The 27,154-nt window shown below is 38.5% G+C and overlaps 1 protein-coding gene across 1 annotated transcript; it reads left to right on the top strand.

Moving 5' to 3' along the window:
- Nucleotides 1–1,275: 1,275 nt before the first annotated feature.
- On the top strand, nt 1,276–20,861 carry LOC103545960 (olfactory receptor 2W3-like). The gene is made up of 4 exons (XM_070602837.1): nt 1,276–2,205; nt 2,911–3,098; nt 18,689–19,029; nt 19,383–20,861. Exons 1-4 carry the CDS (start codon nt 1,276–1,278, stop codon nt 19,391–19,393), a joined length of 1,470 nt encoding a protein of 489 aa, XP_070458938.1. The 3' UTR covers nt 19,394–20,861.
- Nucleotides 20,862–27,154: the final 6,293 nt, after the last annotated feature.

Below are 27,154 nucleotides of genomic sequence, written 5' to 3'. Positions count from 1 at the left end.
AACAACTATTATGCTTTCATATAGTAGTTGCATTTTTTTAAATGTTTAAATGTTTGAATTGTGACTAGTTTGGGTGAATGGAGTTAATCTGTGATTCACATTCCCCACACCTCAAATGCCTGGTCAATGATGATGTTTCAATTATTATATTATCAAAGTATCTTTAGATATATAGTAAGGATAGTTTCTCCTCATTATAATTGGGTTTTTTTCCCCAGAATTTCCCTGACTACTCTCATAGGCTTATTTTCTCATTCCCTGTTTGTATGACACATCAGCTTGATGTAACATACATATAAACTTTCATATTTACTGTCTTTCATATTAAGAAAAAATCTCAAAACATGTCTGTAAAACAAATGAGGTAGTTTGATTAGTACCATTTTAGAAGAGAAAACTATGAAAACGTAAATGAGCTTTCCAAGATCTCATAATTGTAGCTGTTGGCTAAGGGATTGTAACAAGGGACATGGGGGCTCTCTATCAGTCTGTAAGACTAGTGGTTTATGTCCTCAGACATGCTTTGCTTTGAATGTCATGCATTCTTGGAATTGCAATTTGAAAGAAGTTTCTGCATATATATGTAAATTGTAGCATTAAACTTTTATTATCTGTGGCAAAGATTTGTGATTGTTTTTTCCTTAAGCAGTATATAGTACTTAGAAGGAAAAAAACCTTTTTTTTCAATACCAGACCCAAGTGAGAAAAAGAGAGAGGGAGATTCTCTTCATGTGTATGTTGCTTTAGTCATATTCTACTGCCTCATGCATCATCTCTTTACTCAGGTACTTTACCTCAAGAATGATGATCAGATGAATGAAGTGTGTCTTGGGGGCATTCTCCATATAACGAGTATTTCCTAAATACTATTACTTGATGATTCCGGGGTTCTCTTTTGGGCTTTGAGGCTTTAGCAGGAGCGTAGGAACTTGTGTCTTGAGAAGAATCAGTGGGTGGGTCACAGCAGGATTTGTCTTTCCTGTCATTGGAATTAGAGGCAGTACCAGCAGTGAAGGGTAAAGACTCTAACCCTCCTTCCTGGGTTCAGAATCAGTTCTGCCCCTTTCTATAATTTTCTCAGCTCAACACATATCTGCCTCAATTTCCTTTTCTGTAAGCCAGAGATAATAGGAGTGTCAACTTCTTATCACTGTGGTTGAGGTTAAATGAATAAATAAATGTAAACAGCATAGAACACCTAGCTCATAGTAAGTGATCCCTTATGTATACTGTTACCATTATTAGTATCCATATTTCTCTTCAGTTGCAGTAGAAATGGATGGAACCAATGGCAGCACTCAGGGAAATTTCATTCTTTTGGGGTTTTCTGACCGCCCTCATCTGGAGAGAATCCTCTTTGTGGTCATCTTGATTGCATATCTCCTGACACTTGTGGGCAACACCATCATCATCCTGGTGTCCCGGCTGGACTTCCACCTCCACACTCCCATGTACTTCTTCCTCACCCACCTCTCCTTCCTGGACCTCAGTTTTACCACAAGCTCCATCCCCCAGCTGCTGTATAACCTGAGTGGAGGTGACAAGACCATCAGCTACACAGGCTGTGCTATCCAGCTCTTCCTATTCCTGGGTCTGGGTGGTGTGGAGTGTCTGCTCCTGGCCGTCATGGCATATAACCGCTTTGTTGCAGTCTGCAAGCCCCTTCACTACATGGTGATCATGAATCCATGCCTCTGCATGGCCTTGGTGTCGGTGGCCTGGGGCTGTGGGATGGCCAACTCCTTGGCCATGTCCCCAGTCACCCTGCTCTTACCACGCTGTGGGAACCACCATGTGGACCACTTCCTGTGTGAGATGCCTGCCCTAATCAGGATGGCCTGTGTCAACACAGCTGCCATTGAGGGCACTGTCTTTGTCCTGGCAGTGGGCATTGTGCTGTCACCCCTGGTATTTATCCTGGCCTCCTATGGCTACATCATGAGGGCAGTGTTACAAATTCAGTCAGTGTCAGGGAGGCAAAAGGCCTTCAACACAAGTGGCTCCCATCTCACAGTGGTCTCACTTTTCTACGGAAACATCATCTACATGTACATGCAACCTGGGAACAGTTCTTCACAAGACCAGGGCAAGTTCCTCACCCTCTTCTACAACATCATCACCCCCCTGCTGAACCCCCTGATCTACACCCTCAGAAACAAAGAGGTGAAGGGGGCACTGAGGAGGCTGCTGCTGGGTGACAGAGAGGTAGGAAAGAAGTAAGGGCAAAGGGGAGAGACGGGCATCACCAAGCTGATTGTCATTTCAGTTAGGGACCAGTGATGGCATCTGGAGCTGTTGGGCCAAATCTTGGCTTGACCTGAGCTTCCAAACCTATGTCTTTACCCAGACTACCATAAGACTGTTCCAGTTACAACATTAAGTGTTCTGATGAATGAACTGCACAACACACATCATCCGAAACTCCTTTATATGATCTGTAAAGCAGGACCAAAGGACAAAGCAAGATAAGTGTGTGGTTATAAAGATAAGTTCCCATATCCTATACCAGAGTGCCAAAGAGGAAACTGCGTTTCTCCAACAGACTTTGTTTCCATACTTGTTTTGATTAATCAACAACTTTCTTAGGATTTTAGACAGAATGATCACAATCAACCACTTCTCTTGGCTGACAGCCATTAAACAGGGGAAGTCAGCATGGCTGGTTGTTTTCTATTATTTCCTAAATTCCCGTCAAAAGTCTTTAAAAATTGTGTTGTTTCTTTTACCTTTGTTCCCAACATTTAGCATTTTCCATAAAGTCTGGTGAAGATTCTGATAAACGAAGAAGTTAACCTATAGCAATGATGTATGTGTAATTTAAATGTTAAAGCATCATTATTTCTCAGGTATGTTTTTATCTTTTTATTATTTTTTTTTAAAGATTTTATTTTTTCCTTTTTCTCCCCAAAGCCCCCCCCGGTACATAGTTGTGTATTCTTCGTTGTGGGTTGCTCTAGTTGTGGCATGTGGGACGCTGCCTCAGCGTGGTCTGACGAGCAGTGCCATGTCCGCGCCCAGGATTCGAACCGACGAAACACTGGGCCGCCTGCAGCGGAGCGCGCGAACTCAACCACTCGGCCACGGGGCCAGCACCTCAGGTATGTTTTTATTAATGAGAAGGACCTGGTGTTTATTAAGTTCCTGCTCTGAGTCAAGTGCTCACAATTCGTCTAATCGTCTCTGCGTTTTGTGGGAGGTCAGCATGACGCTCACTGTCCCTGTTTTACCCATGTGATACTTGAAGCTTGGAGGTTAAATCATTCACTCAAATAGAACTGAATCTGAGATTTACTCCAAGTTCTGTGACTGTCATTTCCTGCTGTTTCTGTTGCTACATGAATTTCTAAAGAGCAAAAATCCAAAAGTGTATAACAAGTAGTGTCCAAGACCTTTTAGAGCTAAAGAGCATGACTGGGCTTCTGTTCCTTACACAATACAGTCCGGAGTGTATGGGGGGAAATGTTTCCCTGGAACCTCTTAGGGTTCCTGTATGGATTTGAAATTTTAGCTGACAAAGATAGATTAACAGAGAAAAGCATACAGATTTATTTAATATAAATTTTATGTGACACAGGAGCCTTAAAGGTCCAAAGAAGTGATTTTTATGATGGATTTGATGAAGAGTTAACAGAGGTGGAGAAATATGGTATGACAAAGGAGGTAGGAGCTAAATGTAACGAATTGGAGAATTGTAGCAAGGGCTGTTTGTTCAGGTTCCTCTCCACATACCTCCATCTTGAAAATAACTGTAGTCCTTCCCTCTAGGTGTGGGGGGCACCTTTCACATGAAGGTCGTATGACCTGCTTTAAGGGAAGGTCAGAAAGTCCTTCTTGTACCTGCTGTTTTACAAATTCCTTTGGGTCAAAATAGTCAATATGCCAAAGTGCCATATTTTGAGGTAGCTCATCATGAACCCTGCCAAGGATTTCTCTCCCTTAATGTAAAAGTGAATTACCTGGGATAATTGTTAATTGCAGATTCTTATTCAGTAGCTATTGGGAGGATCCAGAGATTCTGCCTTTCTGCACACTTCCCAGGTGATACCCTCACTCACCCACTGCTGGCCCTCAGACCCTATTTTAAGAATGTAGGAAATAGGTCACCCACAACTCTCATTGCATGCATACAGAGGACAGGAATAAGCTGAAATTGGATTCATAGGCTAAACGAAATGGGGAGGGAATAATGAGAAGAGCTAGGCTGAAGGGGCTCCTCATGTGTCTGCCATCACTTCAATTCTCTGTCCTCAGTTTCAGAGCCTCTTTTCCTGGGCGGACTGTATTCCCACCCTTTCCTTTCTAACCTCCTCACTCCTTCACCTCACCTCACCTTCAGGGTCACCATCCCCAGTGGGATCATTTAAGCATAAGCAAAACCAAGTCTACTGGAAGGGGAATTCCTGTGCTTCAAGGGGACCCTGGTCTGAATACTCAAAACTGCCGTTTTTAAGAAACAGTGATGTAGATGGGCTGATGCTGAATAAGAGAATGAGAGTTATCTGCCTGACAGTCCCAAGATTTATAGAACTCCATAATACCACCTTGGTACCAAACCAACTAAGAGGGAGATATAATAAAGAATTGGGGTGGGGCTCCCAGGACTTATCCATACTTATCTTCTTCTTGGGAAGAACTTACTAGTCATCCTGTGTGAATCAGCAGAGCAGCCCCGTGGGCTCTGAGGTCACAGTTTTCCAGCATTCCTGTCTCTGGAAAAATGTCCTGGAGAGAACAAAGAAGGTTTCCATAACTCGAGTGAATACCAGGAGTTAGTGTGCACAGTGGTGAGGGATTTTTGTTGTGTTTAGTCTGCTAAAGAACAAAATTCAAGAGAATAAGCTTTAAAGACCTTATTGGCTTTATTCGGTAATTCATGAATCATGCACCATCCAATCTAGCAGATTGAAAGAAGCTCTGAGGTGATGTACAAAATGATATAGTTTCATACACAGAAGGAAGAAGGAAGAAGGAAGTCATACTAAGAAAAGGCAGATTGGTTGTTGCAAGGTCGATTTCCTTACAAGGGTTGGCAGGGGTTTCTCAGGCAGATTACCTAACTGGTGCTGATCAGGTGATTCCTGATCGTCTTGTGTAAGATTCCACTTCTGGGAAAGCTGAAACTGTGAGTAGGTTGTCTCATTTTGGTGACATGGGACTTAGTATAGTTGACTCCATTGAGTCCTGTTGTTTTGTTTTAAATACCTCTGATCATCTTATGATGTGGGGTCACCAGTAAAGGTAGTTGCTGTGGAATTGTGTAAGAGACTCAACTCAATGGGTCTAAGCCAGAGAAAAGTTGATTTTACCTGAGTCCTATGTTCCCAGAAAACAGCAACAGGTGAGAAATCTCCACCACCCTTTTGTGCCCCAGGAAAGGGCTGACTTTGAAGAATAGCTCTTCCCCAGATCACTCAGATAAGTCCCCTCTCTCCTGTTCCTCAGACTCATATATCTCTTGTTTAGCTGCTCTGTAAATCCCCAGGCTCATTCCTTTTCTAGAATATATTCCTCTTGTTGAAGTAAACTTCTACACCCAAGATGGAGCCACTCCTGCCCAGGGTGCCATATCAGCAAACCCTGTAAATGCTCTACTCAACCAGGAGCAGTACATCCAGTCCGCCAATCCCCAAACGCTAAGCCAACTCTGGGGTGTATACTGATTTTATTGTTCCCAGATGTTTCTACATAAGGTCAGATATGCAACCTCAGCCAAGCGTGCCCTGCTTCTGCAGTGCTGCTTCTGATGCTTTATGAAATTTGCTGTTGCCCAAACAACCCTAGGAAGAGCACTTCTCTGCTTGTGAGGCACTGGACTCCCCCAATCTATGGATTGTTTTCCCTTTAAAAAAAGGCATCAAACTCATTGCTAAAACATTTTATTTTTGTCACTTGACACTCATTAAGGAATGTTCTTTCTATTGCAATAGCCTGGATAAAGTCATCTCCTTAATTTCCAGTGCATTTGGCTTCACAGTAATTTTTTTCTACATAATGTTAAAACATTAAGAATAGAAATTGTGCAAAACTGCGAGGCAGAACAGAATAGAATAGAATTGCCCTCTCCGTTAGGTGAATGACTTTCTTTTCCAATCATTGCTTGATAACTACTGCTTTTTCTTCCTCCCTTAATGCTCTGTGTGTTCCTCTACCTTGAATAGACGCAACATTTTATTTATTGTCTTATCTTTCCTTTCTCTTCTTCTTATCAATCACTCCTTATACTGCTCTAGTCAAGTTTTTTATTTTTCAATTTTTACTACAGCTATGGATTCTTGTTCTACAAACGCCACTTCTATCATGCATATTATTAGCAGGTAATTTTCAGAAAAAGGTAAAAATATGACTCATACAATATAAAAGCAGACTCATGTTCAAGGATTTATTTTACCCATAGGTTCTGAGGCAATTAGATAGATGCTATAGCCAGCTTAATGGAAAAGTCAAACCAGTGCAAGTTTACTGTGTAGAGAAATATTTAGCTGAATTGCAAATGAAGCAAAACCAGTTCTCCACTGGGAGGAGGAACATCAATTAACTGTCTATTAAACATGGCATAAATTTCAAATCTATCAGTAGCTTATAACTAAAGGGAATCTTGTCAAGATGGTAGTGTAGGCAGACTCTGAACTCACCTCCTCCCACAAATACAGCCAGGTTACAGTTATTCTTGGAAAAATTACCCTGGAGAAAAAAAGTGAAAACTAGATAAAAAGAACCCCCACAACAAGGGACATTCCTGACTGAGGTGGAAGAGGCAGAAATTCCTTCTGGAGAGAAAAAAGCCATCTTCACAAGCCACAGACCTTCACAGTCGGCCAGGCAGGAGCAACCCTAAGGTATGCAGCCCTCCCTGGAGAAGTGGAGATCTTATCAGGGGTATGTTATCACTATAAGCATCCTTCAGACTCAGCACAACTGAGACGAATATCCTACTATCTGGCTTCACTGGCTATTAACTGCAACAGGGGAATACCCCAGGAAAAACTATTGGATGAAAGCCGAAAAAATCTGCCTCTTAAAGGGCCCATGCTCAAATTCAGCAGTCTTAGAGAGCAACCTAAAATCACCAAAATAACAGCTGCACAGACCTTTGGTGAAAATAGCCTCACCTGGTAGGCTCTGGGTGCATCTCGGTGAGAGGTGAGACCTCTCCAGAGACTGAGACTTTAGTGGCAGCCATGTTTGTGACCTAGTACAGGCGTGCTGACTCAAATGCTGGCAGATGCAGTTGAAGTTCTTCCCCTGTCCTGATAGCCCACTAGAGCACAGATTTAATCCAGTCCAGCCAAGGCAGGAAACCCACCCTAGAGACTGGCCCCACACAACAGCAAGCCCTCAGGCTACTTGTCAGCCTGGATAGGCTGGGTGCCTTGATCCTCTCCAGGCAGGCAAATGTGTCCACTTCTGTGGGGCATGGCTGGTGTGAGGACTAGGTGAACTGTGGGGGGGGCATTGGTGGAGAGGTGGGTGCCTTTGCAGTGGGGTAACTGGGTATCCTCCAGGGGATCAGGAAGTGTGCATGGACCAGGCTGTGTCGACAATGTGTCTGGACCTGTGGGGGTGGGGATTATCAGCAGCAGAAGACCTGTGCTTCACAATCAGCCACAAAGAGGATTGGCTCGACCTTCCAAAGCCTGAAAGAATTGGGTGCTCCCATGCCAGAGCTAGCCCCAGCCAGCTGCAGTCCTAAGAGAGCTGACAACAGCCTTACAGGCCTGAGGCCTATAACAACTATAAGCCCCTGAGCCTAGCAGCCAGCTACACAGGGTACATACTCAGTTAACAGGAATACTGCAACAGGAGTGTGCCATTAGACCTTGCAGTCAATGATGCTTGGACTCCCCAAACCCAATTTACAAACAGCCTGACAGGGAAGGAAAGACTAGAGTCCCTGGGTATCTGCAGTAAGAGCAACCCTGACACAGCAGGACACAAGTAGCCAAAATAGGGGTCACTCCTGGATTATTTGGACTGGTGATGAGCGGGAAGCACACTGCTGAGCCTCAAAAGTCATCTTATACATAAGAACACTTCTCCAAGCTCAGGAAACATGGCTGACTCACCTAATACATAGACATAAACACAGAGAAAGACGCATAATAAGGAAGCAAAGGAATACATTTCAAGCAAGGAAACAGGGGGAAAAAAACCAGAAAAAGGAGAAAATGAAACAGAAATAAGCAATTTACCCAACAAAGATTTCAAACAAAAACTCATAAAGATGCTCACTGATATTGGGAGAAAACTGGATGAACACAGTGAGAATATCAACAAAGAATTGGAAAATATAAATGAGAACCAATCAGAAATGAAGAATATAATAATGGAAATGAAAAATTCACTAGAAGGGTGCAATACCAGAGTAGATGATGCAGAAGAATGGATCAGTGAGGTGGAAGAAAGACTAGAGGAAATCGCCCACGCTGAACAGATAAAAGAAAAAAGAATTAGACAGAATGAGGACCGTCTAATTGAACTCTGGGATAATATCAAGCACACTAACATTCGTACGATAGGTGTCCCAGAAGGAGAAGAGGAAGACAAAGGGGAAAAGAATCTATTTGAAGAAATAATAGCTGAAAACTTTCCTAACATAAGGAAGGAAACAGACATTCAAGTACAGGAAGCACAGAGAGCACCAAACCAGATCAATACCAAGAGGCCCACACCGAGATACATTATAATTAAAATGTCCAAAATTAAAGATAAAGAGACAATTCTAAAAGTGACAAGAGAAAGGCAAGTGACATACAAAGGACAGCCTATAAGGCTAATGGTGGACTTCTCAGCCAAAACACTACAGGCAAGAAGACAGTGACAAGACATGTTTAAAGTGCTGAAAGGAAAAACCCTACAGCCAAGAATACTCAATCCAGCAAGATTGTCATTCAGAATAGAAGGAGAGATAAAGAGCTTCTAAGACAAGCAAAAATTAAAGGAGTTTATCACCAAGAAACAAGTTCTACAAGAAATGTTGTAGGAACTTATTTAAGTGGGAAAGAGAAGATCACAATAGGGATAAAACAATTATTTAAAAAACAGGCAATAAAATCACTGGTAAAGGCAAAAATACAGTAAGGTAGTAGATCAACCAACTATGAAGATGATCTATAGGTTAAAAGACAAAAGCACTAAGATTATCTATTACAGTGATAAGAGGCTAATGAATAGACACATGCAAAACAAGAGATTAGATATAATTTCAAAAACATAAAACGGAGGAGGGGAGTAAAAGACCAGAGCTTTTAGAAAGGTCAAGATAAAGAGATTATCAATTCAATATAGATTGCTATATACCTAGAATATTATATAGAGACCTCATGGTAATCACAAACAAGAAACCTATAATAAGTAAACAAATAAGTAAGAGGAAAGAAATCAAGCATATTACTAAAGAAAGCCATCAAAGCACAGGGGAAGAGAGCAAGAGAAGAAGAAAGGAACAGAGAAGAACTTCTAAAACACCCAGAAAAAAGGTAAAAAAATGGTAATAAACACATATGTATCAATAGTTACTTTAAATGTCAATGGACTAAATGCTCCAATCAAGACACAGGGTAGTCAATTGGATAAAAAACAAGACTCATATATATGCTGCATACAAGAGACACACTTCAGTCCTAAAGACACTCCCAAACTGAAAGTGAAAGGATGGAAAAAGATACTCCATGCAAGTGGGAAATAAAGAAAGCAAGGGTAGCAATATTTATATCAAACTTTTTTTTGAGGAAGACTAACCTTGAGCTAACTGCTGCCAATCCTCCTCTTTTTGCCAAGGAAGACTGGCCCTGAGCTAACATCCATGCCCATCTTCCTCCACCTTATATGTGGGACACCTACCACAGCATATTGTGCCAAGCAGTGGCATGTCTGCACCAGGGAGCCTAACCAGCGAACCCCAGGCTGCCGAAGCAGAATGTGCGCACTTAACCACTGTGTCACTGGGCCGGCCCCAAAAATAAACTTTAAAACAAAAGCTATAACAAGAGACAAAGAAGAGCACTACATAATGATAAAGGGAACAAGTCAACAAGAAGATATGACACTTGTGAATATCTATGCACTCAACATAGGATCACCTAAATATATAAAGCAACTATTAACAGACATAAAAGGAGAAATAGACAGTAACACAGCAATAGTAGGGGACACTCCACTTACACCAATGGATACATCATCCAAAAAGAAGATCAATAAAGAAATGTTGGCCTTAAACGACACATTAGATCAGATGGACTTACTAGATATATATAGAACATTCCATCCAAAACTACAGAATACACATTCTTTTCAAATGCACTTGGACCGTACTCCAGGACTGATCACATATTAGGCCACAAAACAAGCCTCAGTAAATTTAAGAAGATGAAAATAATACAAAGCATCTTTTCTGACCACAAACGTATGAAACTAGAAATCAACCACAGGAAGAGAATCAGAAAAGCCACAAAAATGTGGAGATTAAACAAAACGCTACTGACCAATGATTGGTTCAATTAAGAAATCAAAGGAGAAATCAAAAAACTCCTGGAGACGAATGAAAATGAAAATATGACATGCTAAAATCTATGGGATACAGCAAAAGCAGATCTAAGAGGAAAGTGTATAGCACTCCAGGCCTATCTCAACAAACGAGAAAAATCTCAAATAAATAATCTAACAGTGCACATAATGAAACTGGACAAAGAAGAACAAACAAAGCCCAAAGTCAGCAGAAGGAAGGAAATAATAAAAATCAGAGCAGAAATAAACAAAATAGAGACTTAAAAAAAATAGACAGAATCAATGAAATCAAGAGCTGGTTCTTTGAAAAGATAAACAAAATTGACAAACCTTTAGCTAGACTCACTAAGAAAAAAAGAGAGATGGCTCAGATAAGTAAAATCAGAAATGAAAGAGGAGAGATTACAACAGACATCTCAGAAATACAAAAGATTATAAGAGAATACTTTGAAAAGTTATACGCCAACAAATTGGATAATCTAGAAGAAGGGGGTAAATTCTTATAATCATACACCCTTCCAAAACTGAATCTAGAAGAAGTAGAGAATTTGAATAGACTAATCACCAGTAAGGAGATTGAAATGGCAGTCAAAAATCTCCCAAAAAACAAAAGTCCAGGACCAAATGGCTTCCCTGGTAAATTCTACCAAACATTCAAAGAAGACTTAATACCTATCTTTCTCAAACTGTTCCAAAACATTGAAGAGGAGGGGAGGCTTCCTACCTTATTCTACAAAGCCCACATGGTCCTGATACAAAAACCAGACAAGGAAAACACAAAAAAAAGAAAATTACGGGCCAATATCACTGATGAACATTGATGCAAAGATCCTCAACAAAATATCCCAACTGTCTTATGGTTATAGCCTCAGCTGCAAAGTTAGTAGAAGCCTCAGCAGATTTAACCCCAGGAAATGACATTTAGTCACAAACTCCACATGCTGTCCAAAGTCTTTTAATTTCTGAATTAACTCAACATTTCTCTGTGGGCATACTAACCCCTTATGAGATCCTTCCACTTTCACCATGTAGTCTATATCTTAAATATTGCAACGTTCCTAATCCTCTGTGTTCCTACCTCTGCCTGATGAAGGCAAGCCCCATGACTGCAAGATGATAATGATCTAATTTGTGACAATGCATCCTGATTTACAAGATGTCATTTTGACCAATTCTGATCTAATTTTGTTGGTTGATGTGTCATACTGTAAAAATAGAAAAAAGAATTTCCCAGCTGGCAATGCTGTTACTGCCCCAAACTACTTGAGAGAAGAAATCTCTCATAAGCTAAATCCACCCAACAAGCAGAGCTCCATGCCTCTATCAGAACATGCCAGTTATCAAAAGGAAAAACTGTTGTTATGTCACTCATACACATCCCTGGTGTACTATGTATTTTTAAGAGAAAAACTTAGCATTGGGCTATATCTAATATTCCCCTTTGAGATGTTTTTCAGTTGAGCTAGGCTTCTGCCTCAGATAAACTGTGACTGAAAAGTGCTCTAAACCATCTCTAACTCTGACCATGAGAGCAGCACCTGCACAGAGGGATTGGAGGTGACCTAACCTCCCCCTGCCATGTGTACTTTATTAGGCACATTTGGTGCCATGCACAAAGGAGTTTGGAGAACTATGCATGCGCCAACTGTTCCTGGAAGTCGCTGCCCCTTTCCCAGAACCCTGATGATGCCATGACCCCTTGCCTTTTAAAAAGTCCCCATTACCCTGTCTCTGGGGAGAAGGTTTTTAGAGCACAAGCTCTGCTTCTCCATTCCTTGATCAATGAATAAATTTTCTGCTCTGCTATTCCAAACCTCGTCTTGTTCTATTTGCACGAGTGACCTGAGGCAAAAAGATCCACTTGTGGGTCACTGATGTGAATCAAGGCTGCCCCAGGGAGAGAAGCCCAAGTCATCCTGGCCTGCATGCTGATCTATATGACCTGAATCGCATCTAAAGTTATACGATCACACAATAACCAGACCCGACCTGCACTGATACCATTTTAATGATTTTTTTACATTATCTTTCCTTTGTCTAGTAAAAATAAGTCACATCCCCATGCCTTATAAATTTAGCCCTAACTCTCAACACATTGCATCCCTTCACTGCCCATGGGTCCTCTTCCCATGCTTGTAGCCCTTCACTGCCCATGGGTGCTGTTCCCATGCTTGCTAATATAAGATCAAGAGCAAGAGTTGATTACAAGGGACTGAATGAACTGATAAGGGTGATTATAATTTTTTTGACTTTTTGTTTGAAATATTGCTGATTTTTAATGTTTTGTGTTTCCAGATTTAAGCTAAGTATGACTTAAAGCACAGATAACTTTGGGTTCTGGTAGACTGGGAGGATCCTTGCTAAGTCCACTATTATCAAAGTTCTATTTGCCAAACATTTGCTTTTCCATTTCCATGTGGGTTGCCTTCTTCCCCTCTGAAGACCCAAACCACTACCCCAAAGTCCTCCTTGTCTGTAGCTGAAGATACTTAAACAGGCAGCCTCGGCCAGTTGGCTGAGTTGCTCAGTTTGCCTGAGCCTCTCCCATGTATACATGTTATAAGGCTTTGTTTAATTTTCTCCTGTTATTCTGTCTCATGTGAATTTAATTCATGTCTGGCCAGAAGAACCCAGAGCGGGTAGAGGAAATGTCTTCCTCCCCTATAGTGGGTGACCTCAGAACCTGATACTTGTGACAAGCATCTGAAGGAGGCAGTCTTGTGGGACTGAGCCCTGAAGCCTGTGGGGTCTGCACTGACTCCAGGTAGTATCAGATTTGATTAAATTGTAGGATATCCAGTTGATGTCAGAATGTTGGAAAAGTGGTATTGGAAAAGACACCACACATTTAACGTCAGGAGGAAAAAAACTTCTCATCGCTTGAGTTTTTGTTTTTAGTAAAACTGGTTGATTTCTTACTTTATTACTAGACATAAATTATTTGCATCTGTACTGGGCACAAATATATACATTAATATGCAACTTCACAGATTCTGGGCCCTGATTATTAGTAAATAGTAAGTCAAAATCAGACGCACTTTTGCTTATTTTCTTTTTTAGGTAATTTTTCATAACACTTGGGCTGGAATCAACATAAGCCCTGCTTCCAAGATACATTTTTTTTTCACATTGGAAAAAATCATGATGATGATAACAGTGAATATTGATACATGATTTACAAAGGGCCAGATACTCTTCTAAGTAATTTACAAATATTTTATTTAATCTTTCTAATAATCCTACTGAGTAAGCAACGTTATTATGCATATTTTATAGAAGATGAACATGAAGCTCACTTATAACGCTAATCTAAGATAGTGAAATGTATAAGGAATAGAAAAAGGATTTAAAAACACATAAAATTGAATCAATGAGATTAGAGGCTATCAAAGTAATGAAGATCAGCTAAGGATAGAGTCAAAATTCAACTTTACATGACTCATTTAAGGACATATTTCTCAGCGTGTAACTAACAATCCCTTTGAGTGATTTAAATGTTCCCTGAAGCTTGAGAACCACAAAGTGAGGTGATTTAGACATAAATTCCTCCACTCTGCTACCTCAGGATGGTTAAATATGGGTATGTTGCTTAAAAATGTTAACGTTGTCTGCATTCTGGAATGCAGAAGTTCACAGGTCAAAGGGCTGTTTTAAAGATTAAATAAATTACATGAAATATATGTAAAATGCTGAGCATATTTGCTAGCATGTAGAAATGCTTAATAAATAAAATCTATTATTATCATCCAACAGTTAAAAAAATGAAAAATCTATATTTCAGGCAATTAAGTCATATTTGTTCAGTTTAATGAGTGGAACTCCTGATTTTGCTTTTCAAAAGTCCTTGCATTTGCTATTATCCTCACAGTGCCATATCTCTTCACCTTCCCATTCAGGGTTATTTTGCCTTTAGCAAAACCTGGGTGTTAAATTAGTTCATTGAATCATTTACTCTTTTTTTTCTTTAAGATTTTATTTTTTTCCTTTTTCTCCCCAAAGCCCCCCAGTACATAGTTGTATATTCTTAGTTGTGGATCCTTCTAGTTGTGGCATGTGGGACGCGGCCTCAGGGTGGCCTGATGAGTGGTGCCATGTCCACGCCCAGGATTTGAACCAATGAAACACTGGACCGCCTGCAGCGGAGCGTGTGAACTTAACCACTCAGCCACGGGGCCAGCCCCAAATCATTTACTCTTAAGAAACCCTTAAACCTGTGTTCCCCTGACAAGTGTGACTTGCCTTCGAAAGTGTCATGGCCCCAGGGAAGGTCTTGTGTAGGTGTAGGAAACTTTTAATTGGTCACGTAGGACTTCCAAATAAGTATGGCATGAGGCCAGGAGGAAAGAGCATTACCCTCAACACTGATATAAGCAAACATTTCTAGTCAACCTATTAAAAAGATCCAGTACAATATGTATGTCTCACAGATTATGACTCTCTACTATACAGGTGAGTCTAATTTGAGAATTATTTTTCCATTATATTGGGAAGTAATTTCAAATGATTCTTATTTATTGTTTGGTATTCTACATCTGAATTTTTTTTTTTTTAAGATTTTATTTTTTCCTTTTTCTCCCCAAAGCCCCCCGTACATAGTTGTATATTCTTCGTTGTGGGTCCTTCTAGTTGTGGCATGTGGGACGCTGCCTCAGCGTGGTCTGATGAGCAGTGCCATGTCCGCGCCCAGGATTCGAACCAACAAAACACTGGGCCGCCTGCAGCGGAGCGCGCGAACTTAACCACTCGGCCACGGGGCCAGCCCCTCTACATCTGAATTTTGAGTGGCAGAGTAACCTTTGTAAAATTTCATCCAAAAATGATACAAAATAAAAGATCCCTATTGTCCACATTTATTCTGAAGACGCAAGTTGTGGACTGGTCCACCCAGAACCGGTAGGCTAATAGATCTTCTTGAATAAGCAATCAATTCATTCAAATTACTGTGTTCAGGTTAGCGGATTTTTTTCAATGAACAGTGTGGCTGTTTCAAGAAATTAACCGTGTTATATCAATATCTTGTGGACACAGGGGCACTTTCTTTGTTGAGGGCAGAATGGCAGAAGGAAGAGAAAAGGAGATTGTGGAAGGAAATTCTAACAGTTCATGACAATGATCTCTGCTAGAGCTTATAAATCGGTGTGAATATGGAGAAGGAGACTGTAATCAATTTCCCTACCAGCTTCAAAGGGTGTGATTTGGGGATTAATAGACACAGAATTCCTCAAATATTTTCTAAATAAAGCACCTAGAATAAATTTAAAAAATTTTGGGGGAAAGATAATTTGTTACTTTAAAAATAATGAAGAAAAGTTTCCTTTTCTTTCTCTGAAGGATACTTACATGTACACTATCTGTAACCTGTTCCCGGAGGGGAAATATTTCTCTCACTTCAGGAAAATATATACATACATTTCACTAAATTTCTGTCATATTATTTAATAGCCTAACATTAATTTTGTTCACAGCTGACCTAAAGAAGCGATACTTATATGCATCTGTCCACATTCTCATAATTTACTGAATTAATACAGACTTTTAATTAAAGGCTAAATGTTTCACTTAGCAAGTAAATGCATTTATACATCTATAATGCCAATAAATTCTTTATTAAAAATGCTTTGTATTATATTTAGTGGAGGAGATCAAGCTACATTAGTTATATGCATGAAATTAAGTAATACATTTAAATTGACCTTTCTATTGAATTATGTATTATAGTACGCTGGAAAGCCTAATTTACTAAAATATCATACATCACAATTTTTCACAACACAGGAGGATATTATGGAGTTATTTATTTACTACATTTTCATTTTAAAGGGTCATGGTTCCAAATTTATAGTTATTTATTTAGACACACGTGTGTGCGTGTGTGTCTCTGTGCATGTGTGTATCTCTTTATCATCTACTTCACTTTCATATTTCCAGAGCATTCAGTCAAATGGTCAAATTGACATTTTGTGTTATGACTTTCTAGCTATTGTTTATGTGGGAAAAAATAGCAACTAATGATATAGACTGACAAATTGAAATTAATAATTTTGTTTCAATGTGCAAAATGACTCAGGAAATTACTTCAGAATTCATTCATGCACAAAATATCTTAATTATTTGAGTAGTCTGTTAAGAAACATTGTAATTTAAAACATATAAACAAAACAAAACAAGGTTAAGTAACTGACTCCTCATCACATATATAGAAAATAAAAGAAATGATTCTTAAACCAGGACTTCTGTATCTCGAGCCCGGAGTTCTTTATCCATAAACCCCACATCAATAAACTTAGTCTGAGGGTGGTTTAAAGTTATAGTGGAGGCAGAGAGAGCTGCAGGCAAGGACTCAGGGTCTGTGGCAATAAGAGTAGAAAGATATCTTAAATAGTACATAAAACAAGGAGCTGCGTACACTAGATAGAAAGGAGTGCAAATCACCAAGGCTTGGCAAGGCCTCGACTAGGTAGACTGCTTATGTGTCTGGTATCAGTGGTTAAACAAGCCATCGCAAAGATGCTGGTGTTATTGTGTGTCGTTGTGTCCATTCAAACGTGAATGCTCACGTGGTGGAGGTAGCAATTTAATGAGCCATTAGCACTGACTTTCCACAAGTCCCTTAAAGAGACTGCCTATGTGTTAGATGGCTCTGCAAGACATGGGCTCTGTCTGCCGCCTAATTTTTATAGCATTAGAGTATTCACAAAATCAAACCCTTCAGGTTATAAAGCATCATCACTATCTCAGCAGTAATCAATTACCAGACAATTCCAGACAACAGGCTCAGAGATTATTGTTTCTCTAAAGCTTTGGATGAAATACTTTTGGACTGTCCACATCAGAAATAAAGTGGTCTGCAAGTCTGTCCATAAACAAAAATGGCAAATATGTGCATTTTTCTGCTAATAAAAGAGGAGAATTGGCTTCTTGCACCTATGTGCTTTTCTGCTCTTTATGAGATTACAAGTTTTGTTCTTACCATGGAGTTTAAAAAATGGCAAACACTAAAAAATCTTAGTTATGTTCAGTGCGTAACAGCTCTCAACCTGCAAACCCTTCCTAATAAAGCCATGCTCATTTCTGTGGGCTCAGTCATTTTTGTGTCTCCTAAGAAAATAGATCTCTTTTGTAAAATATTAAACAACTATCCTCAGAAGATAGCCCAAACATCAAATTTAGGCATTTTTAAATTATTTTTTTCCTTTTCAGATATATTTATACTTTACTTGTGACTAATAATTATGCTTCATAGTAATAAGATTGTTTTAAAATTGCTTCCTTTTTCTTTTTAATCACCTTACTCATTATTATAGTTATTGCTATTCTCTCCCAGCATTTATTGACTTCAAAGATCCTCTCACACTTGCCTTTCATACTCAGCTGGTCATTGCAAGTCTCCATAGCAGTACATTGTGTGGTGAAATGATGTGTAGGGCATGGCTCCAAGTCCTAGTAGGCTGGGGAAATAAATGTGCATTTTATTCCAAGTGTGACGGAAATAGACTGAAGGTTTTGGAGCAGGGTGTAATGAACTAGAATAGCTTCATTTTAAAAATCAGGTAAGTAAAAATATTTAATGAGAGGAAGTAATAATATTTTCATCAATTATTGGGGATATTATGTTCCTTCAGTGGGGAAATTTTGTTTTACTTATACTCATCTGTTCCCTTCTGTGGTCTTTGTAACCCACAGTGAAACAACAGTAATTTTTTGTTTATTAAAAAAAGAGCTAATTTGAGTATGTTAAAATTTCCAAAATTTGAAAAGATTCATCTATGACACAAACAAATGTAAATGACAAACTTTTAAATGAGAGTTTATTTTCTCAACTGATTAATTTTGGTTTCAAGACACACAATAATAATAATAATTAAATAATATAAAAATACCCAAAGTAACTATTTACAATTTTATAGTCCTTGACAGTTTTTCTACTTTGATCTGTTTTGATCTATTATATCATTCAACCAATATATCCTTGTGTGAAATATATAGATTAACCTTTTTCAAAACATTAAAAGTTTGAGCTACGGACACGTAGGATGGTAGGTCAAGAAGAACCATCTTAACTGGGATGTAGGGCTTTGAATCAGGACCCTGGGTTCCATATCCAGCACATGTCCAGAAGTTATGAAGTCAAACTAAGGTTGTTAGATGATGAAAGTCCCTTCCTTCTCTACTTTTCCATTTGCAGAATCACAGCAGAAGGATTCATGGAGAAGAGAAACACAACATCAGACTTCATTCTTCTAGGACTCTTTAAACACACAGGATCCCACCTCTTTCTCTTCATGGTGGTGCTGACAATGGCCATTGCTTCTTTTGTGGGCAATGCCCTCATGCTTCTCCTGATTTACTGGGAGCTCTGGCTCCACACACCCATGTACTTCCTACTGAGCCAACTCTCCCTCATGGATGTGATGCTGGTTTCCACCATTGTGCCCAAAATGGCTGCTGACTACTTGACTGGCAAGAAGTCCATCTCCCCTGCTGGCTGCGGGTTGCAGATCTTTGTGTCGCTCACTCTGGGAGGGGGTGAGTGCTTCCTGTTAGCAGCCATGTCCTATGACCGCTACGTGGCTGTTTGCCATCCACTGCGATACCCTGTCCTCATGGGTTGGCAATTATGCCTGAGAATGACTTTGGGGTCTTGGTTCCTGGGGGCAGCTGATGGGCTCATGCAGGCCGCTGCTACCCTGAGCTTCCCATTTTGCAGCGCACATGAGATCGATCATTTCTTCTGTGAGGCCCCCATGCTGGTGCGCTTGGCTTGTGCTGACACATCAGTCTTCGAAAACATAATGTACATCTGCTGTGTGTTAATGCTTCTGGTCCCCTTTTCCCTCATCCTGACCTCTTATAGTTTTATCCTCTCTGCTGTTCTCCAGATGCGTTCTAGAGAAGCCCGCCAGAAGGCTTTTGCCACCTGCTCCTCACATTTGGCTGTGGTGGGACTCTTCTATGGAGCTGCTATTTTTATTTACATGAGACCCAAATCCTACAGGTCAGCTAACCGCGATAAGGTTGTGTCAGCATTCTACACTATCTTCACCCCTTTGCTGAACCCCCTCATCTACAGTCTGAGGAACAGTGAGGTCAAGGGAGCCTTGAAAATGTGGTGGGGGAAATGTGTGAATCTAAAATGCCAGCAAACTTAGTCTCACTCTTCAAGAGTATACAATGCTAAATGAGTCTAATTTCCTGAAGTTATTAACATTTAAACATGTTGTAATTCTGTCTCCTTTAGTAATGCGTGAAGAGAAAGTTAAATACATTGATCAGTATAATAGGAAGTTGTTAAGAATTACATGAGACTACCATACTAAGAAATACTATTTCTTGAGCAATTACTATTTGTTATGCTCTACACTAAGCAATTTTCTTTTACATTATTTTGCATCCTATTAACAACTGTATGATATAAGTACTTTGACACCCATATTCTAAATGAGAAAGTGGAGGCATGGAAAATTAAATATTGTTCTCAGTATCACACAGCAAATAAATGTTAAAATGTGACTCCTAAGCTTGTCCTTTAAGTTGGTATATTTATTTCTGTCCAGTAATATATTTTAAACACTATGTTTTCTATGACTTTGCTCCATGCATTTCTAAAAATTAAATATAGGAACTCCACCAAAGACTAACGAGAATACTACTCTTTAGCTATAATTTAAAATGCAGGCCCACAGCAAAGGGAAAAGTGCACAACTGAAATATGTGTTATATTTTCACTATTGTTTTAAACAGTCTTTCATAGTCTGTTTTATTCGGATTTTGAAGGTAAACCTTTTTAATTCATGTAAATTTTCATTCAAGTAATGTATATCTTTCCCCAAGCTCTAGTCGTAATTGCAATGGTCAATCTGTTTTAAAGTACACTATGACTAAATTCTTTCTTTGAACTGATGGTGTTCATGATGCTTAAATGTTATGTTGATTTATGATGGATATGGGGTCCATGGATATGAATTCAGATGCATAAACATGCTTAGTCTTAATAGAGTACTTGATAATAATGAGCGAGCAAACCTGAGTAAGAGTCAGCCATCTTTCTTTAGGTTACATGGGTCACCTCACATCTGCAAATGTCCAGATAACTAGAACTATTTATCATGCAAAATATGAGGCACTCCTCCAGGGTTGGAGACTTTGAAAAGAGAAGAAACAAGGCTATTTCTCCTATTTGTTAGATAAAGACACAAGCCAGAGAAGATACAGATAGATATGGCAGAAAGCAGTGGTCATCAAAGCCAAATTATAATCAGAAACTGCATAACAAGTTAGCTTAGATAATTTTATGATGGAGCCTAAATTTTCTATAATTGCACCAATGTAAGAAATAAAGTTTTAAACATACAAAAAAACTAATTCCAGAGAAAGCTTCCAGGGACAATAAATCTGCGATATGAGTTTCTGAGACTTAAAATGGCATTTCAAGTCCACCTCAATTCCAACACAAATTTTTAGCGCAATGTAGGAAATTTCCAGCTTCAGGTAGAGATGCAAGTACCAATATCATGTGCATATTTGTGGTAGGAGCTTAACCAATGCACGTAGATCCTGGGTCCAGGTCTGGAGAGATTATTCAGGAAACTCTACACTTCTAGAAGGAATTGACGTCAGAAGAGAGTAGCCATCTGTTGAAGACTACAAGTTTGCTTGCCTTGTTTATCATTCTCCTTGCCCGGTGTTAGGATGAAAACAAGGAACATAGTTGCTAATATTCTGTCAATTATGCCATCAATGTGTTTTTGTTCTCTTAAAATGAGTGAAATTGACACAAATAAGTGCAGTCATGAAAATTTCGTTATTTGTCTTAGATTAATTTGCCGTCCGAAAAATAGATTTTAAAATATATTGATTAGAAAAAATTGCATATTAAGTCCATAAAATTTGGTAAGAATAAAATATTTCAACAAGACAACTGTTCAGCGTGATCTATAGGAAGAAACTCAAACAAACAAAAGAAACAATAACAGAATGGCATTATCTCCAAGCAAATATAAGACATTAATAAAAATTGACCAGATGCCTGTAAAAATAACAATACATTTCAGAGAAATAATATAGACCTGTTATCTGATCATAGTGAAATTAAATATGAAATCAAAATTAAAAAGAAAATTTCAAAATAGTTTTGGAAATTCTATGTCTCTTTACTGTTTTGATTGATTTTCACAGTTTTTAATCTTAGTTTTTAAATAAATGTTTCTATAGAAAATTTTCAAAAGGTACTCCTGATATGTTTTCGATAGATGTATAAAAATAAAGGACTATCATGTAGAGGCTGCATATACAAAAGCATGAATAGTAAGAAAATTTGAAGTAGGGTGTTACCTTGAATATATCATCTTCAAGGTATAATTTGCTTACAGCTGATATAGTTTTTAGTTAATGCAGTTAATACAAATCTCAAGCATACAGCTTATGAATTTTACATATATGCATATGCTTATGTAACTACAACAAAGATCAAAATTTAGAATGTTTCATATTTCTAGTACTCTTGGAGTCTTCCTTTTGCTTTTTCCTAATCAAAAACTCTAGGAAGCTAACCATTGTTTGAACATGTCATCATTAATTATGCCATGCTTATTTCACTCAATACTGTATTTTGGAGATTCATCCATATTGCTTTTTGAGATCCCACATATAAGTGAGATCATATAGTATTTTTCTTACTCTGATTTTCCATTTAGCATAGTACCCACAAAGTCAATCAGTGTGTCACAAATGCATGGGTTTCTTTCTTTATTATGGCTTAGTAATATTCCACTGTGTATCTCTCTCTCTCTCTCTCTCTCTATATATCAAACAGGTAGTTTGCAGGTGTTTGCTATTGTGAGTAATGCTGCAGTGAACATGGATGTGCAGATATCTCTTTGAGATTCTGATTTCATTTTATTTGGGTATATACCCATAAGTTGGGTTGTTTTATCATATGGTAGTTCTATTTTTAATTATTTGAAGAATCTCCATACAGTTTTCCACAGTGGCTGTACCAATTTACATTACCAACAACAGTGCACAAGACTGCCTTTTCTTCACACCCTCAGCAACATTGTTATCTCTGGTCTTTTTGACGATTGTCATTCTAACAGATGCGAGGTGATCCCATTGTGGTTTTGATACGAATTTCCCTGGTGATTAGTGACATCAAGCATCTTCCCATGTATTTTTTGGTCATTTGTATGTCTTTATTGGAAAGATGTCCTTTGTCCATTTTTTAAATCAAGTTATTTGTATTTTTGCTATTAAATTGTAGGAATTCCATATGCTTTTTGGATATTAACCTCTCATCACATATTTGCAAACATGTTATTTTTTTAGTATGTTACCTTTTCATTTTCTTGATTATTTTATTGTGAAGAAGGTTTTTAGTTTTATGTCATCCTACTTGTTGATTTTTAATTTTTTTGCTTGTGCTTTTTGGGTCATGTCCAGAAATATCAATTTCAGAACCAACGTTGAGGTCTTCTAAGACCTTCTCTTCTGAGAGTTTTATGGTTTCAGGTGTTACATCAAATTCTTTCATCCATTTCCAGTTAACCTTTTTTTTTTTTACTGAAAATTTTTGTAGTTTTTAATTTATTTTTTTATTAAGGTTATAAAAGTTAACATCCTTGTGAAATTACAGTTGTACATTATTATTAGTCATGTTGTAGGTACATCACTTCACCCCTACTGCCCTCCCCCCACCCTCCTTTCCCCTGGCAAACACCAATAAGTTCTCTTTGTCCATATGCTAACTACCACCTATGAGTGGAGTCACACAGAGTTCGTCTTTCTCTCTCTAACTTATTTCATTCAACATAATACTCTCAAGGTCTATCCATGTTGTTGTGAATGGGACGACTTTGTCCTTTTTTATGGCTGAGTAGTATTCCATTGTATATATATATACCTTATCTTCTTTATCCAATCATCAGTTGCTGGGCACTTAGGTTGGTTCCATGACTTGGCTATTGTGAATAATGCTGCAATGAAGATAGGGGTGCATGGAACTTCTGGAATTGCTGATTTCAGGTTCTTAGGATAGATACCCAGTAGTGGGATGGCTGGGTCATAAGGTATTTCTATTCTTAAATTTTGAGGAATCTCCATACTGTTTTCCATAGTGGCTGCACCAGTTTGCATTCCCACCAACAGTGTATGAGGGTTCCTTTTTCTCCACAGCCTCTCCAACGTTTGTCACTCTTGCTTTTGGATATTTTTGCCATTCTAACAGGTGTAAGGTGATATCTTAGTGTAGTTTTTATTTGCATTTCCCTGATGATTAGTGACGATGAGCATCTTTTCATGTGTCTATTGGCCATCTGTATATCTTCTTTAGAGAAATGTCTGTTCATGTCCCCTGCCCATTTTCTAATTGGGTTGTTTGATTTTTTATTGTTGAGTTGTGTGAGTTCTTTGTATATTATGGAGATTAACCCTTTGTCAGATAAATAACTTGTGAATATTTTTTCCCAATTAGTGGGCTGTTTTTGTGTTTCAATCCTGTTTTCCCTTGCCTTGAAGAAGCTCTTTAGCCTGATGAAGTCCTATTTGTTTATTCTTTCTATTGTTTCCCTCATGTGAGAGATTATGGTGTCCGAAAAGATTCTTTTGAAGCTGATGTCAAAGAGTGTACTGCCGATATTCTCTTCTAGAAGACTTATTGTTTCAGGCCTAATCTTTAGGTCTTTGATCCATTTTGAGTTTATTTTAGTAAATGGTGAAAAAGAATGGTTGATTTTCATTCTTTTACATGTGGCTGTGCAGTTTTCCCAGCACCATTTGTTGAAGAGACTTTCTTCCCTCCATTGTAGGCCCTCAGCTCCTTTGTCAAAGATTAGCTGTCCATAGATGTGTGGTTTTATTTCTGGGCTTTCAATTCTGTTCCATTGATCTGTGCATCTGTTTTTGTACCAGTACCATGCTGTTTTGATTACTGTGGCTTTGTAGTATGTTTTGAAGTCAGGGATTGTGATGCCTCCAGCTTTGTTCTTCTTTCTCAGGATTGCTTTAGCAATTCGGGGTCTTTTGTTGCCCCATATGAATTTTAGGATTCTTTGTTCAATTTCTGTAAAGAATGACAGTGGAATTCTGATTGGGATAGCGTTGAATCTGTAGATTGCTTTAGGTAGAACGGACATTTTAACTATGTTTATTCTTCCAATCCATGTGCATGGAATGTCTTTCCGTCTCTTTATGTCGTCATCGATTTCTTTCAAGAAGGTCTTGTAGTTTTCATTGTATAGATCTTTCACTTCCTTGGTTAAATTTATCCCAAGGTACTTTATTCTTTTTGTTGCGATCGTGAATGGGATTGAGTTCTTGAGATCTTTTTCTGTTAGTTCATTGTTAGCATATAGAAATGCAACTGATTTATGTATGTTGATTTTATACCCTGCAACTTTGCTGTAGTTGTTGATTGTTTCTAATAGTTTTTCTATGCATTCTTTGGGGTTTTCTATATATACAAGATCATGTCATCTGCAAACCGCGAGAGTTTTACTTCTTCACTGCCTATTTGGATTCCTTTTATTTCTTTTTCCTGCTGAATAGCTCTGGCCAACACCTCCAGTACTATGTTGAATAAGAGTGGTGAAAGTGGGCACGCTTGTCTTGTTCCTGTTCTGAGAGGGATGGGTTTCAGTTTGTGTCCGTTGAGTATGATGTTGGCTGTGGGTTTGTCATATATGGCCTTTATTATGTTGAGGTACTTTCCTTCTATACCTATTTTATTGAGGGTTTTTATCATAAATGATGTTGGATCTTGTCGAATGCTTTCTCTGCATCTATTGAGATGATCATGTGGTTTTTGTTTCTCATATTGTTTATGTAGTGAATCACGTTGATTGACTTGCAGATGTTGAACCATCCCTGTGTCCCTCGTATAAATCCCATTGATCATGGTGTATAATCTTTTTGATGAATTGCTGTATTCAGTTTGCCAAAATTTTGTTGAGGATTTTTGCGTCTATGTTCACCAGTGATATTGGACTGTAGTTTTCCTTCTTTGTGTTGTCCTTGTCAGTTTTGGGGATCAGGGTGATGTTGGCTTCATAGAATGTATTAGGGAGTGCTCCATCTTCCTCAATTTTCTGGAATAGTTTGAGCAGGATAGGTATTAAATCTTCCTTGAATGTTTGGTAGAATTCTCCAGAGAAGCCGTCTGGTCCTGGACTCTTATTTTTGGGGAGGTTTTTGATTACTGTTTCTATTTCTTTACTTGTGATTGGTCTCTTCATATTCTCTATTTCTTCCTGATTCAGTTTGGGGAGGTTGTATGAGTCTAGAAATTTATCCATTTCTTCTAGGTTGTTAAGTTTGTTGGCATATAGTTTTTCATAGTATTCTCTTAGGATCCTTTGTATTTCTTCTGTATCTGTTGTGATTTCTCCTCTCTCGTTTCTAATTTTGTTTATTTGAGACCTCTCTCTTTTTTTTAGTGACTCTGGCTAAGGGTTTTTCGATTTTGCTAATTTTTTGAAGAACCAACTCTTTGTTTCATTGATCCTTTCTACTGTCTTTTTTGTTTCAATATCATTTATTTCTGCTCTAATTTTTATTATTTCCCTCCTTCTACTGACTTTGGCTTTGTTTGTTCATCTTTTTCTAATTCCGTTAGGTATCGTTTGAGGTTGTTTATGTCAGATTTTTCTTGCTTATTGAGGTGAGCCTGTATTGCAATGAATTTCCCTCTTAGGACTGCCTTTGCTGTGTCCCAAATAATTTGGTACAGTGTGTTTTCATTTTCATTTGTCTCCAGATAATATTTGATTTCTTCTTTCATTTCCTCAATAATCCATTGTTTGTTCAGTAGCATGTTGTTTATTCTCCACATTTTTGGCCCTTTCCCAGCTTTATTCTTGTAGTTGATTTCTATTTTCATAGCATTATGATCAGAAAAGATGCTTGATATTATTTCAACCCTCTTGAACATATTGATGCTTGCTTCGTTTCCCAAGATATGGTCTATCCTTGAGAATGTTCCATGCGCGTTTGAGAAGAGCATGTAACCTGCTGTTTTTGGATGAAGTGTCCTATATATATCTATTAGGTCCATCTGATCTAATTTTCATTTAATTCTATAATTTCCTTGTTGATTTTCTGTCTGGATGGTCTGTCCATTGGTTTTAATGGGGTGTTCAGGTCCCCTACTATTATTGTATTGCTGTTGATGTCTCCTTTTAGTTTTTTTAATAGTTTCTTTACGAATTTTGGTGCTCCTGTGTTAGGTGCGTATATATTTATAAGTGTTATGTCATCTTGGTGGAGCGTCACTTTTATCATTATATACTGCCCCTCTTTGTCTTTCTTTATCTGTTTTGCTTTGAAGTCTACTTGGTCTGATATAAGTATGGCAACACCTGCTTTCTTTTGTTCTTTATTGGCTTGGAGTATTGTCTTCCATCCCTTCACTTTGAGTCTGTGTTTGTCTTTGGGGCTGAGGTCTGTTTCCTGGAGGCTGCATATTGTTGGATCTTGTTCTTTGATCCATCCTGCCACTCTGTGCCTTTTGATTGGAGAGTTCAATCCATTCACTTTTAGTGTGATTATTGAAACGTGGGGGCCTACTGTTGCCATTTTTTCACTTGTTTTCCGGTTCTTTTGCATTTTGTCCTGATGGAGAGCTGTTACTTTGTGTTATTGTCCTTCTGCTTATCTCCTT

Source organism: Equus przewalskii, chromosome 32 (genome assembly GCF_037783145.1).
Source record: "Equus przewalskii isolate Varuska chromosome 32, EquPr2, whole genome shotgun sequence".
Taxonomy (NCBI): Eukaryota; Metazoa; Chordata; class Mammalia; order Perissodactyla; family Equidae; genus Equus; species Equus przewalskii.
The sequence above is the reverse complement of the archived record's forward strand: the minus strand, read 5'-3'. Positions and strand labels throughout refer to the sequence as shown.

Excerpts from the sequence above, each read along its gene's own strand:
- LOC103545960 (XM_070602837.1), top strand. The coding sequence starts at position 1,276 with ATGGATGGAACCAATGGCAGCACTCAGGGAAATTTCATTCTTTTGGGG. Across the intron at positions 2,206-2,910 it reads TGCTGCTGGGTGACAGAGAG|CCCCCCCCGGTACATAGTTG; the intron begins GTAGGAAAGAAG and ends TTCTCCCCAAAG. Across the intron at positions 3,099-18,688 it reads CCACGGGGCCAGCACCTCAG|AATCACAGCAGAAGGATTCA; the intron begins GTATGTTTTTAT and ends TTCCATTTGCAG.